The sequence below is a fragment of the Aotus nancymaae genome, unplaced genomic scaffold, assembly GCF_030222135.1.
Source record: "Aotus nancymaae isolate 86718 unplaced genomic scaffold, 86718_ANA_hifiasm-v0.15.2.pri h1tg000089l, whole genome shotgun sequence".
NCBI classification, from domain to species: Eukaryota; Metazoa; Chordata; class Mammalia; order Primates; family Aotidae; genus Aotus; species Aotus nancymaae.
The window spans coordinates 8,179,400-8,193,765 of NW_026988504.1; the positions used below are offsets into that span (position 1 = coordinate 8,179,400).

Genomic DNA, 14,366 nt, shown 5'->3' on the forward strand with positions numbered 1-14,366 from the left:
GTGTCACAAAATTTCATTTTTTACCATTAAAAATGTAAAAACCAGGCCTGGCGTGGTAGCTCGCCCCTGTAATCCCAGCACTTTGGGAGGCCAAGGTCGGGGGGATCATGAGGTCAGGAGTTTGAGACCAGTCTGGCCAATATGGTGAAACCCCGTCTCACTAAAAATACAAAAGTTAGCTGGGTGGGGTGGTGTGCACCTGTAATCTCAGCTACTCAGTAGGCTGAGGCAGGAGAATCGCTTGAACCTGGGAGGTGGAAGTTGCAGTGAGCCGAGATAGCGCTACTGCACTCCAGCCTGGGCGACAGAGTGAGACTCCATCTCAGAGAAACACACAGACACACACACACACACACACACCAGCCGGGTGTAGCGGCTCACTCCTGTAATCCTGACACTTTGGAAGGTGGAGATAGGTGGATTGCATTGAGCTCAGGAGATTGAGACCAGCCTAGGTGACACGGCAAAACCCCATCTCCACAAAAAATGCAAAAATGGCAGGCACCTGTGGTCCCAGTTACTCAGGAGGCTGAGGCTGGAGGCTCGCTTGAACCAGGAAACGTAGGTTGCAGTGAGCTGAGATGGCACCACTGGGTGACAGAGAGGGACCTTGTCTCAAAAAACCAAACCAAAAACCCCAACCCCCCCAAAAAAAACCCCAAAACAGTAAAAATCATTCTTGCAGGTCATCCAAAACATGCTGGTGGACAGCGTTTGGCCTGCAAGCTATAGTCTGCCTACTCCTGGTCTAGTGAGACAGGCGTAAAACACAGTGACCTATTAGAAAGCAGAACAGTATTTACTTACCAGTGGGAGGGAGGGGAAGTGACCAGAAAGGGCAAAGAGGACTCCTGGGATCAGTATCCATGTTTTATTTCTTGATCTGGGTGGTGGTTATATGGTTACACCTTGTGATATATTGTCAAGCTGTGCACTTACGATCTGTGCACTTTTCTGTATGTTATTCTTAAATTTAAAACCTCATTAAAAATGACAAACAGTCTAATATGTCATCATGGGGTAAGATCGGATGCTGTGGAATGCGCAGCTTTAACCCCTTGGAGCGTGGGAGGGGACGGGTCAGAGAAAAGGCTTCTCCGAGGAAGTAATGTTTGACAAGAGGGCCCATGTGAAAAAGGAAGAGGCATTAGGTTATTGGGTCAGCTGTCACTACGGATCCTATCCTTATTTTTAAAAAATATTTTGATCATAGGCTTTTTGCATTAATTTTGACATTTTAAAACGCCGCAGTATAACATTTATCTTGAGGACTGAGCGTTTTGGAGCCCCCTTAAATTATGAACCCGAGGGGAGTGCCCCAACCCGGGTCCCGGCACGGCTGCAGAGGGGTCGGAGGCTCCGTCCTTAGTACCATAAGCCACTGCCCCGCCCCCCTTTTCTTCACCTGTGTAATGGGAAAGGAGGCGAGGTGGGACGAGCTCTCCAGGGTTTAATATTCCCCCTGGCCCGATAGGGACAGCATCTTGTAGGGCTTACAACACCCGCGGTCGAAGGAAGGGGCTGCTGAGTTCCTGGCGGGAACTCCCTCGCCCCAGATTTCCGCACTCTAGTTAAATTTCCCAGATTAACTGGGAAGGCTCGCTTTGAGCCGGACCCGTGATTGGCTGGGACGAAGTCACACGGGAGGATTAGCTACTAAATGGCAAGGTAGCATGCGTCATCAGCGAGCGACGAGAGCCTCCCGAGAGGGGCGCGGCTAAGTAAAATAAGCTCCTTTCTAATTGGCTGCTTCCTTAGGGAGGGACTGAAACAGCAATGGGGATTCGCTCTCTTCCAACGCTAGGCTTCCGGGATTTGGAGGGAAGGTGAGGATTGGGGAAGAAATGTATTAAATCGCCTGTGTCCTGGAACCTCAGAGGGGCGGGGCTTAGATGGTGGGGCGTGATTAAGGGCGGGCCTCTCTTTTGGGGGCGGGATTCTCTCGGGAGTCGGGGTGGAGCCGCAAGGCTCTGCTTTCCCGGAGCGCTGGGGGCGGGGATTGGGGCGGGGCCTCGCTTGTGGGCGGGGCCAGAGGCCGGGTGGTGGCGGGTTTGCAGTGCCGGGAGGTTGCCAGGACCCACTTGCAGGTTGCTGTTCCCAGCCATGGCTTCGCGCTGCTGGCGCTGGTGGGGCCGGTCGGCGTTGCCTCGGACCCGGCCGCTTTCCGCCGGGAGCACCCCGAGTAGGAGCAGGGCGCCTTTGGGGCTGGATGGGAGCGCGGGGAGGCCTGGAAGCTCTGAGTAGCGGTCGGAACCGAGCTGGGGCAGGGCTGGAGAGGGGCGAGACTGGAGGGGTCTCTTCCTGCTGGCGAGATCGCGGTGGTGTACGGGGGCGGGCGAGGATCTGTGCGTGAAATGTGAGGCTTCTAGGGTGAGAGTCGGAGGTCAACAGAGGTGAAAAGGAGAGACTATGAGATCCACAGGTGTGAGACGGGGTGAATGGGGGGTGATGCGGAGGTCTCTGGGGCGAGAGGGAAGTCTGAGTCGAAACAGGGATTTGTAGGAATAAAACAGGTCTATACGGGCAATATAACGTTTTGTGGAGAGAGAAGGGTTAGAGGGGCGACATTTTGGGGAGACCGAAGGGGCGAGATTGGGATGATATAGAGGCCGTTGGAAGGATGTGGAATTCTACCCGATTGGATAGGGAATGAAGTGGTGTTGGTAGGCCATTGGGAGTGGTGTAGTAGGTTCATGGGTGAGATGAGAGGCTCTGGATGAAGACTCAGCCTTTGGGGGTTCAGATGAAGTAAGAGACCCTGCAAATGCCAAAGCCTTGAGGAGAAAGAGAAGGAGGATGCAGGTGAGGGTGAAGCTTGGGAAGTTCCAGCTTCTGTTGGATATTCAAGTTGGTTTGGGACTGGGGAAAGAAGTCAGTTTTGACCTTTTCCCTCTCCTCTCCCTGGCCCCAGGCTTCCGCCACCAGTTCTCCACACAGGAGAAGACCCCTCAGATCTGTGTGGTGGGCAGTGGTCCAGCTGGCTTCTACACCGCCCAACACCTGCTAAAGGTAAGCCACTTCCTCATAGTCCATCATTCACCTGCTGCTCCAGTCCTAAGGGCAAGCCTCACCCGCTTTGGGTTTTAAGACCACTCCTGGATGCCTGATGGGGAAGGGGCTCCCAGCCATCTGGCCTGGACACTTCCCACTTGCTTCCTCACCTACACCTGGGGCTCCCCTCCCCTCACATCCTCAGTGTGAGAGAGGACCACTTGGTGTCCAGTGGTCAGTGGCAGGTGGTCAGCTCTGCCTCCCTGGCCAAGCACTCCAGGAGGCTTGTGTATACCTGCAGAATGACTTCATCCTCCTTCACCTTCCCTCCTTTCTCCTCTGTCTTCACTCTGTCCCAAACATCCTGCATCTCGAGGCTAACCGCCTCCTCCGCTTTCTGTAACTTTACCTTTTTTGCCATGCCCTCCTCACCCATAGCTCCAATCCTCCCTTGCCATTTTGTTCTTTCAGCTTGCCCTCTGCCCCTCCCCCTTCCCCTGTGAAGGCCAGGATCTCAAGGCTTTTAGTGTCCGCCTTGGTAGGCAGGGCCCCAAGCCAAGGCTACAGGTTATCCTTGAGACTCCACATCAGACTTTGAGACAGAGTAGAGAGGGGATACCCAGGTTAACTGAGACATGAGACAGTGGCCTAGCTTTGGAGAGGCTTGGAGTGTCTGTGGAGAGACAGGAGAATGGATGAATATCTTAATTATGCGCGCGCGCGCACACACACACACACTCACACACACATACTTGAAATGTAGGGTGACCAACTGGCCTGGATTTCCCAGGACAAAGGGCTTCAGCGCTAAGCTGGAGGTTCTTGGGAAACCTGGATGAGTTGATCACTCTGCGGAAAAGTGACCCATGCATGCTTCCCAAGCAACACAGGTGAAAGCTAATTACAATAATGTGGGCAGCGTGAGCTGAGGCAGGTGGGGTCAATCAGAAACTTTCTTGGGCTGGGAGCAGTGGCTCATGCCTGTAATCCCAGCACTTTGGGACGCTGTGGCAGGTAGATCACTTGAGGTCAGGAGTTCGAGACCAGCCTGTCCCACATGGTGAAAACTCTACTAAAAATATAAAAATTAGCCATGCATGGTGGCACACGTCTGTAGTCCCAGCTGCTTGGGAGGCTGAGGCTGGATGATTGCTTGAACCTGGGAGGCGTAGGTGGCATTGAGACAAGATCGCACCACTGCACTCCAGCCTGGGTGACAGAGTGAGACCCTGTCTCAAAAAAAAAAGGAAAAGAAAAGAAAAAAACTGTTTCCTGAAGAGGGTGCATTTGAGCTGCATTGAAGAAGACCAAGGGCTTTGGCGAGGGCCTCCCACATGTGGGGAGTCATCCTGGAATGCAAGGCCATGAGCACATGGCCATGTGGGAGGGAGGACAGCCTGGGCTCTGGGATGGAGACTGGGGCGTGCATGGGGGCTGGAGAGGCCCTGAAGGGCTTTGTCAAAGGGACAGTTTATTAGCTGAGCCTGAAATTTTCAAAGTGGGGAGAATAAGCCTTCCAGGCAGTGTTCTTTTTTTGAGATGGGGTCTCGCTCTGTCACCCAGGCTGTAGTGCAGTGACACAATCTCAGCTCACTTCAACCTCCACATCCCAGGTTCAAGCGATTCTCCTGCTTCAGCCTCCCGAGTAGCTGGAATTACAGGTGCATGCCACCATGTCTGGCTAACTTTTGTATTTTTAGTTCAGACAGAGTTTTACCATGTCGGTCAGGCTGGTTTCGAACTCCTGACCTCAAGTGATCCACCCACCTCGGCCTCCCAGAGTGCTGGGATTACAGGCGTGAGCCACCTTGTCTGGCCCAGGCGGTGTTCTTAGCACAACTGCACTCAGCTGGCAGACACTTGCACATGCTTTTCTTATGGGATGGGATGGGGAGGGGCTCAGGACAGTTACAATCCTTGTTCTGATCCTTGGGCTGATCTTTGCTCACAGGGAGCTCCAAGCTGCTGGCTGTGCTCCTAAGACAGGACCACCTGCAGCACGTTTGGGACAGTGGCAGTTAGCTTGAGTCAGGCACTGAGCGCAGCATCTGGTAGCATCCCCATGACAACCTGCAAAGCAGGTGTCGTGCCTCTTGCTTCACAGGTAAGGATTCTAGGGCTGAGTGAGGCTGTCTAAGCTTCCACCGCTGAGCAGGGACGGCACTGGGACCTAAGCAAAGGCAGCTCCGTGCTAGGCCATCCACGTTCATCCATTCAGTGATCAATTACTGGATGTAACACATTCTGGGTGCAGGCTTCACTGGGAACATGGAGGTGAGCAGGACAGACGTGGTCCCTGTGCTCGAGGACCTGACATTCGAATGTGGGGTGGGTGGACAGGTGGATAATTTACAAGGCATTTTAGGGCTCTGACGCTGTAAAGCACAGACACTGGGGTGCAGGGAGGGGGGTCCATGCCCAATCTGGAGGAAGAGATGTCCCAGTTGCAGTCTGAAGAACAGTAGATGTCAGGTTGGGGGACAATGACAGGAGTGTCCCAGGCACAGAGAACTGCATGGACAAAGAGGAAGAGAATGACCCTAGGGCAAAGGGCAAGTTCTGGAAGGTGCGTGTGTGCAATAAGGAAAGAGGTGAGAGTCAAGGCTGAGACGTAGGTGGGACCCTGATCCTGGGGAGCTTGGAAGCCACTGTCCAGGCTCTGGAGGCAGGTTTCACTGGGAGGTGTCCGCAGCTGCCTCCTCTTCCCCCATCAGAGTCTCCTGGGGCATCTTATCAAAATATACATTTCTAGGCCTAGCTCGGAGCTAATGTGGCTGGGCCCAAGAGTCAGCAACGTTAAGCACCCCGAAGGATTCTTGTGCCCACTGCTGTCCAGGTGGTTGGCTTCACTGGAGAGTTTTTGGGGTGCTGTTTTCCTTCAGGATGCCCCCTCTGCTTGCAGGGTAGATCCAGGCAGGGCTGGTAGCCAGAGAGCGGTGGGGAGCTGCTGGGGTGACAGTGAGGAAGAGGACTGGGAGGATGGGGGATTGATGGGATCAGGAGGGGGCAGGGAGGAGCCCCAGGTTCCAGCTTGGACTCTGGGCAGATGGGGTCGAGGGAACAGGAGCAGAAGGGGAGCTGTTTGGGATGAGGAGACTTGGCTTGAATCTGGATGGATTTGAGATGTCTGGGGTGGGTCATCCAGGGGTCTCAGGTTTGGAGCTTCGGGAAAGGTCTGGGCAGGAGAGAGAGAGTAGAAAGTCACCAGCAAGTTCAGGGGAATTTGGGGTCACAGGAGGGAGTGGCTAAAATCCCCAGGGAGGAGAGAGGAGTGCCTCAGAGAATGTCCTTGTTAGCGGGGAGCAGCTAGAGGGAGAGGAGAAAGGGAGGAGGTTTCCTGGAAGATGAGGTCAGCCATGAGAGATAAGGGGTAAGAATATCCAGCGGACTTAGCGTTCTGGAGGTGGCCCTGGAGAGGACACTGTGACCCAGAGTGAAGGATCTGTAGCAGGAAAGAATGGAAAATAAGGACAGAGAGGTCGGATCGGGTAAGGTGCTGACCTCCAGGCTGAGCAGTTTGAACTTTATGCTGTGGCACTGGGCCCCAGAGAAGATTTTTGAGCAAGGCAGTGACATACAACAACTGAATAGTAATAATTGCTCCCTCCTAGACTGAGCACTCAGAGTAGGTTGCACCCTGGGCTGCCTGATTACTCATTTAACCTTGAGCATGACGCCACAGGGATCTTCTTTTGGACAGAGAAGAAACTTTCCCCGGGGCACAGAGCCAGCTAGTGGTGGAGCTGGGATTGGCATACAACGCCACCTGTTTGACGCCAAGCCCGGTGCTCTTTGTGGGTACAACACCGTGGGGCTTGAGGGAGGTGGTTTGGGTAGCCCCCTGTGGCTGGCCTGGGATGGGGAGAGGTAGGAGGTGGGGGAGGGTGGACTTGGGTGCCGGCAGGCAGTGCAGGGGAAGACGGGATTTGAGCAAAGGCGAGGAGGTGGATGGGAGCCTTTGTCAGGGGTAGGGCAACTGATGGGCAGGGGCTTCTTTGTCTTGAGTCCTAGGGAAGCTGGAGGTGTCATAGCGAGGAGCTAGGATAGGATGGGGGGCTGGGCGTGTTGGCCATGGGAGCCCCAGCTGCTTCCGGCCTGGGGCCCAGAGTCTCACCACCCTGACCTTTGGGTGCTTCCCAGCAGCCCTGAGAGGGAGCCATCGTCCTTCTAGTGTGCAGAGGGGGAGACTGAGACCTGGGGAGGCCCTGGGACTTGCTGGGATCATGTGGCTGGTGGCAGAGCCAGACCAGAGTTGCCTGCTGTACCTGACCCTGTGCCTTCCACGTGGCCTCTCAAGGTGCCCTGGGAAGGCGGTCAGCGCGGAAACCCTGCATGAGAGACTCTTTCTAAGATGGGAGCAGGCCTGTTTCCATCTCTCCTCCCTGAGAATCCCCAGCTGTGCCCCTCCCTGTCCTGCTGTTCCCCTTTCCCAGAGCATGGTCCTGGGCACTAGAGCTGAGGCCCTGTGAATTCGGAGGGTGGTCCTCAGGTCCTCAGAAGACAAAGAAGCTGCCCTGATACAACTGATTCAATTCCAGCTGGGGAAGCTACCGCCCTCCTCAGTTGACCACTTTCTCCCCATTGCCCAGGGCCAACCGGCCTTCCATTTTTTTTGAGACAGAGTCTTGCTCTGTCACCCAGGCTGGAGTGTAGTGGCGCAATCTTGGCTCATTGCACCCTTCGCCTCCCGGGTTCAAGTGATTCTCCTGCCTCAGCCTCCTGAGTAGCTGGGATTACAGGCGCCCGCCATCATGCCTGGCTAATTTTTGTATTTTTAGTAGAGATGGGGTTTCACCATGTTGGCCAGGCTGGTCTCGAACTCCTGACCTCTGGCAGTCCACCTGCCTCAGCCTCCCAAAGTGCTGGCATTACAGGCATGAGCTGCCACGAGGAATGCTCTTTTTCCTTGCACAGGGTTAAGCCTTGTGTTCTCAGCCCAGGGTCCTGAACACTCCTGCTGTCTGGGGAGGGGGAGGAGTGTTCTGTCTGGGAGCCTGGGGGACCTGGAGGGGGTCCCAGCCTCTCTCTCCACCCCATCAGCTGCCACCCTGTTCCCCAGCAGCACCCCCAGGCCCATGTGGACATCTACGAGAAGCAGCCTGTGCCCTTTGGCCTGGTACGCTTTGGCGTGGCTCCTGACCATCCTGAGGTGAAGGTGGGTCTCTCTGGGCCAGGAGGCTGGGGTTTGGTCAAGATGGGGAGGGCAGGGAGGCTTCCTGGCTGGATGAAAGGACTTCATGCCCTCTGTCCCGATGCCACCCAGCTTCCATCCTGGGGACACAGAGTGGTGAGGGTGGTGCAGACGTGGGTCCCTGGAGCTGCCTCACCCTCTAACCCCTCCCATTCCTGGGCCACCTGGCAGAATGTCATCAACACATTCACCCAGACGGCCCACTCTGGCCGCTGTGCCTTCTGGGGCAATGTGGAGGTGGGCAGGGACGTGACGGTGCCGGAGCTGCGGGAGGCCTACCATGCCGTGGTGCTGGTGAGTGCGGCCAGGCCCTGGGTCGGGGAGGCAGGGGCTGCAGAAGGCAGCTGGCGGTGCAGGGCAGCAGGGGTGAGGCCAGGATGCACGCTGCAGCGGAGAAGCTGGAAGGGGGCCGCTGGGAGCCTGGGGGGCTGCCTGGCCCACCAGTGCTGGTGCTGAGAGCTGTGGGCCTCGGGCCTGTCATCTTTCATCAGAGCTACGGGGCAGAAGACCATCGGGCCCTGGAAATTCCTGGTGAGGAGCTGCCAGGTGTGTGCTCCGCCCGGGCCTTTGTGGGCTGGTACAACGGGCTTCCTGAGAACCAGGAGGTGAGTCTGGGGAGCATGCTCACTGCCTCTTCCTCCCCACCCCTTGGCCCTTGGATGTCAGACCTGGGGAAAGAGGGAGCTGCCATCCGGTGGTGAGGAGAGGTGAGATCCTGCTGACTGAAGCGGGAGGGCCTCAGGGGAGAGCTGTGTCCTGGTGTGGGAGGAGGGACCTGAGTTGTGGACTTTCCCGGTGTGGGGAAGCCCCAGGGCACAGCGGGGACTGGGCATGAGGCACCTGTAGACTGAGGTGAGCTTGAGTGGAGTGAGGCGGGGGGCCCTATCCAGACCTTTCCCCTGCAGCTGAAGCCAGACCTGAGCTGTGACACAGCTGTGATTCTGGGGCAGGGGAACGTGGCTCTGGACGTGGCCCGTATCCTACTGACCCCACCTGAGCACCTGGAGGTGAGTGGTAGGTTGGGGCTGAGGGGTGGAGGTGGGGTCACCCTGAGGAGAGAGTGGGCCTGTCTGCAGGGTTCAGGCCTCCCCTCTCCAAGCCAGGCTCAGTGCCTCTGTTTCCCCGTGGTGCCCAGGCAGAGGCCCTCTGAAGGGCAGTCCCATGAGCGTCCTCTTCTGTCATTTTCCCCTGCACTTTCTGTCCTCCAGCTGAGGGGCCTTTTTCTCTACTCTTCAGTACCCACGGGACCCTTGCTCTCACCATCCCCTGCCTGGATCATTCCCGCCCACCTCCCACCAGTTAACAGCCAAAGTTCATCTTTTAGATCTTGGCTCTGCTGTCCCTTGGCTTCCCTGAGTTGGCCCCATCACACCTCCTCCCACAGACCCGGCTACTGTGTCACAGCCTGTTACCGCCACAGCAATTTTACACACGTGGATGAGTATTTGATGAGTATTTCTCTCCCCACCAGATCAGAAGCTCTGTGAGGGCCTGCTCCTTGTCTCTTTTGTTCACCATTGATGCCCCTCCAAGCTCATTGCACGGGGCTGAGCACATAGGAGAGGCCCACTAAATACTTGTTGAATGCAAATGTGGGCCTGGTGTGCGATTAGTTGGAGTCATTTGCAGAGTTGGCAGCAATGCTCCATCTGGCCGCCAGAGGGGAGCAGTGGTGCAATTTTGGGCCTCCAGCCTTCTCCTGGCCCACGGTGGGGATGTGACCAAATGGAGAATCCGCTTTCCCGGGTCAGTGTCTGATGATTTCAAGGCCCTCCTTTTGTGTCAGAAAACGGACATCACGAAGGCAGCTCTGGGTGTGCTGAGGCAGAGTCGAGTGAAGACAGTGTGGCTAGTGGGCCGGCGTGGACCCCTGCAAGTGGCCTTCACCATTAAGGTGCTGGGGCCAGAGTGGGAGGAGCCAGGGTTCCAGGTGGAGGGCCTCTCCTTAAGGGGTGGGTGGGGCAGAGGCCCTGGGAGTAGCTGCTGCCTGGGATGGAAGAAGGGGAGCAGTCAGGGCCCCGGGGCCCTGTGTGTTTGGGGAGGATGTGGGTGGTGGTTGCTCCTGCCTGGGCTGGACCCTGGGGTGGGCTCAGGTGGACAGTGTTCCGACCTGACCTCCTCCCCCATTCCCTGCCCCCACCCTCAAGGAGCTTCGGGAGATGATTCAGTTACCAGGAACCCGGCCCATTTTGGATCCTGTGGATTTCTTGGACCTCCAGGACAGGCTCAAAGGTGAAGGACCCTGGCCTGGCCCACCAGCTACTGGGGAGCGTGTGACCTAAGTCAGAGAGGGTCGGGGAAGGGCATGCGGGGAGAGGGCCGGGCTCCAGGGACAGCCTGTGGACAGTCTACAATGCCGACAGAGGTCCCGCGCCCAAGGAAGCGGCTGACGGAACTGCTGCTTCGAACAGCCATAGAGAAGCCAGGGCCAGAGGAGGCTGCCCGCCGGGCTTCGGCCTCTCGTGCCTGGGGCCTCCGCTTTTTCCGAAGCCCCCAGCAGGTGCTGCCCTCACCAGATGGGCGGGGGGCAGCAGGTGTCCGCCTGGCAGTCACTAGACTGGAGGTAAGTCTCACGTTTCCCAAAGACACCCCCTTCCAAGGCCTCTGCCACTCCAGCCTGGAGTTGCCCACACTCTCCCCTCTCCCCAACAGGGTGTCGGTGAGACCACCCGGGCAGTGCCCACGGGAGCCATGGAAGACCTCCCTTGTGGGCTGGTGCTCAGCAGCGTTGGGTATAAGAGCCGCCCTATCGACCCAAGTGTGCCCTTTGACTCCAAGCTCGGGGTCATCCCCAATGTGGAGGGCCGGGTTACGGATGTGCCAGGTGAGAGGGTGTGAGGGGCCTGGGTGGCAAATTCTGGTGGGAGGCCAGGAAGCTGGCGTCTCCTGGGGCCATGCATTCACGCATATAGCAACACGCACTGAGGAACTTCTGTAGGGCAGGCCCTCTCCGGACTCAGCGCCACCCTCTTCTTGGCCCTAAGAGAAGACATATGTTCCAGTCTAGCTGGGACATACGGAACATATGTCTGGTCATTAAGTCATTCAACAAACATTCACTGAGGTCTGTTCTGGGCTAGGCCCTGTGCTTAGTGCTGGGATTGGAGATATATAAGGCAGTCATCAGGGAGCTTCCCGTTTTACCAAGTGCCCACACACCTATCTAGTCATTAGTTCATTTGGTAAACATTTATCAAGGGCCTACTGAAACTGCAGGTGGGCAAACTGCAGCTCCTAAGCTTAGGGATCCCCTCATCTAAGGGACACCAAGGTGTAAGGGGGTCTGGTAAAAACAGGGCGAGAGGAATCCAGGGCAGTGGACCAGCAGCCACCTCAGGCTCAGCCGACAGTCTTCGGGGAGGCATGGAGTGTCTGTGTGTGTGTGCACGTGGGTAGAGATTGTGGGCACAGGATGGCCAGGGTGGTGGCCAGCCACCTCCCTTCCTTCTGCTTTTGCTCCCCCCTCTCAGGCCTCTACTGCAGCGGCTGGGTGAAGAGAGGACCCACAGGGGTCATAGCTACAACAATGACTGACAGCTTCCTCACCGGCCAGACGCTGCTGCAGGACCTGAAGGCCGGGCTGCTCCCCTCTGGCCCCAGGCCTGGCTCCTCAGCCATCCAGGCCCTGCTCAGCAGCCGAGGTCTGGGCCCTGATGCTGAGGTCCTGGGAGGTGGGGTGGGAGGTCCTTCTTTGGGGTCTCTTTGGGAGGGGGCTGTTCTGGGAGGGGTGAAGGAGGAGGTGGTGACAGTCTCCCCTCTGCTTCAGGGGTCCAGCCAGTCTCTTTCTCAGACTGGGAGAAGCTGGATGCTGAGGAGGTGGCCCGGGGCCAGGGCACTGGGAAGCCCCGGGAGAAGCTGGTGGATCCTCAGGAGATGCTGCGCCTCCTGGGACACTGAGCCCAGCCCCAGCCCCTGGCAGGGAAGGGATGAGTCCTGGGAGGGGAAGGGCTGGGTCTGCCGAGTGGGACTCTGTTACATCCTGGCAGGCTGGGCTTGGAGGCTCGGCTGCCCTTCCAGGGTCTCTCCTCCCTCCTGGGGAAGCTTGCCCTGGCCAGCAAGGTTTTAGCTTTCAGCAACCGAGGCAAGCTTAGGGTCGTGTGGAGGTGCGGCTAACCTAACTCCTTCCCACCTCTCTCCTGCTGGACTGTGGAGGGTCACCAGGTTGGGAACATGCTGGAAATAAAACAGCTGCAACCAAGGGCTGTGGTTGATGGGGGACTTTTTTTGGAAGGGTTGGTTGGGGTCAGGGGTCACCTGCTGGCGGTAGCTCCCCTACCATCACCAGGTAGCGATGCAGAGACGACTCCCTGCTCGGGGGCCTCTTGGAGGCCTGAGGGGGCTCGGCAGCCTGGCCTGGCATAGGCACCTCCCTTTCCACTCGGCTCTGCTGTGGTTGTCCTGTCTTCTGTCCACACTGGGGCTGCCCGGGATGGGACCCCAGCCTGCCTGCTCCACTGGCCCCCTGGTTAACACTTAGGTGGGGGGAGCATGGGGGGCGCTAAGCAGCAGCTTGTTCCCTGTGCCTCTGGGTGCCCCAGGTGAGTCTGGTCCAGTTCCTATTCTCTGTTCGCTCCCAAAGCCTTCCTGCCTCGGTTTCCAGCCAGACCCACTGACCTTTACAAATAGTGCCTTAGTTGGCTGGGTGGTGGCTCAGGCCTGTAATCCCAGCACTTTGGGAGGCTGAGGTGGGTGGATCACGAGGTCAGGAGATCGAGACCATCCTGACCAATATGGTGAAACCCCGTCTCTACTAAAAATGCAAAAATTAGCCGGGCGTGGTAGTGTGCGCCTGTAGTCCCAGCTACTCAGGAGGCTGAGGCAGGCGAATCTCTTGAACCCAGGAGTCGGAGGGTGCAGTTAGCCGAGATTGCGCCATTGCACTCCAGCCTGACGACAGAGTGAGACTCTGTCTTAAAAAAAAAAAAAAAATAGTGCCTAAATCTCCCTAGGGCTTCCCAGTGTCTGGAGAGTGGTCACTGCCTTTGATGGCAGCCCCAGAGATGCTGCCTCGCTTTATAAACCGAGGGGTCCTCGAAATCAACTGGCCCAAGGTCACACACTCGTGAGCTGCGGGCTCAAACCCAGGCCCCGGGCAGGCTGGTGTTTCCTCCGAGGCACACTTGCCCCGCGTGTCGGGTATGGAGACGCGGTCCCTGAGAGGGGAGAGGGACCCGGGCCTGCGGCGGGAGGGGCCCCGAGGGGCGGCGGGCCAGGCCGGAGGCGGCGGGCCCCGGCGGGGCGGGCCCTTGCGGGCGGCAGTGAGCACTCCCGCACAGTCTGCTGCGAGCTCTAGAAGCCGGAGGCGCAGCGCGCAGCCCAGCCCGGGACGGAGCCGGCCTCGGGAGGGTCGCGGGGAGCGGGGGTGGGTCGGGGCCAGCCCGCCAGGTCGCGCCACCCGCCCCCGCCCCCGCTCCGGCGCCCGCCGAGCTGAGACTGAGCGCGCCAGCGCGCCGGGGCCAAGGCTCTGGGACAGGCACCGCGAGGAAGGCGGCCGGCGCGGGCTCTCGGCGTAGGCGCAGCGCCCCTTCCCCTTGGTGAGTGGCGGGCGGCGGGTGGCGGGCGGCGGGTGGCGGGTGGCGGGCGGGGGGCTCTAACTTCGCCGCCAACTTGGGGCTGGGTTCCCGCGGCGCGCCAGCAAGGACGGCGGAGACAGAGGCGGGACAGCCGGGGGGAGTCGGGCCGGCGCAGGACTCTTGGGGCGCAGGGAGGGGGCGGCTGGAGGACCCGGACCCTCGAGAACCGGGCCTTGGGTTTGGACCCGGGCGGCGAGAGAGGAGGGGGAAGAAGAGGCTGAGGAGACAGGCGCGCGGCGGACGCAAGAGAAGGACGCGGGCGAAGCGCCCAAGACGTTCGTCCCCGGGGTCGCCGAGCCCTCCTTCTCCTTCGCCTGGCACGGCGGCACCGCGGGACCGCGGGCAGTGCGGGGACGCGGGAGTCTGGGCTGCCGCGAACCTCAACTGTTGCTGCTGGTAGCCGCCGGGGCGGAGGGCGGGGAACAGGGCCGGGATCGGGGGCCGGGGCTGGGATCGACCAGAGCGAGGGGCTGAGAAGGCGAAAGGGAGTGAGAAGGGAGTGAGAAGGCGAACGGGGGCTGCGCGGTTCCCCAGCCTGGTGCCCGGGTTCCCCCAGCTCTGCTGGGCACCTGCTGCGCACCTGCCTCCGCGCCCGGACCCCTTCCCCCGCT

At 58.6% G+C, this 14,366-nt stretch overlaps 1 protein-coding gene across 5 annotated transcripts; it reads left to right on the top strand.

The window, feature by feature from the left end:
• Positions 1-2,073: 2,073 nt before the first annotated feature.
• FDXR (ferredoxin reductase) lies at positions 2,074-12,381 on the top strand. 5 transcript variants are annotated; one of them, XM_012453751.3, is made up of 13 exons: positions 2,089-2,182; positions 2,729-2,847; positions 2,938-3,009; positions 8,054-8,146; positions 8,354-8,476; positions 8,674-8,787; positions 9,088-9,189; positions 9,969-10,076; positions 10,330-10,414; positions 10,546-10,745; positions 10,835-11,006; positions 11,653-11,823; positions 11,949-12,381. In XM_012453751.3, the coding sequence occupies exons 1-13, from the start codon at positions 2,104-2,106 to the stop codon at positions 12,077-12,079; spliced, it is 1,569 nt and encodes a 522-aa protein (XP_012309174.2). In that variant the 5' UTR covers positions 2,089-2,103; the 3' UTR covers positions 12,080-12,381. The 5 variants fall into 5 exon arrangements, with proteins under 5 accessions (XP_012309170.2, XP_012309171.2, XP_012309174.2 ...); XM_012453747.3 differs by lacking the exon at positions 2,729-2,847 and having other exon boundaries at positions 2,074-2,182; positions 2,912-3,009; positions 8,051-8,146; XM_012453748.2 differs by lacking the exon at positions 2,729-2,847 and having other exon boundaries at positions 2,074-2,182; positions 2,912-3,009.
• The last annotated feature ends 1,985 nt before the right edge of the window (positions 12,382-14,366 follow it).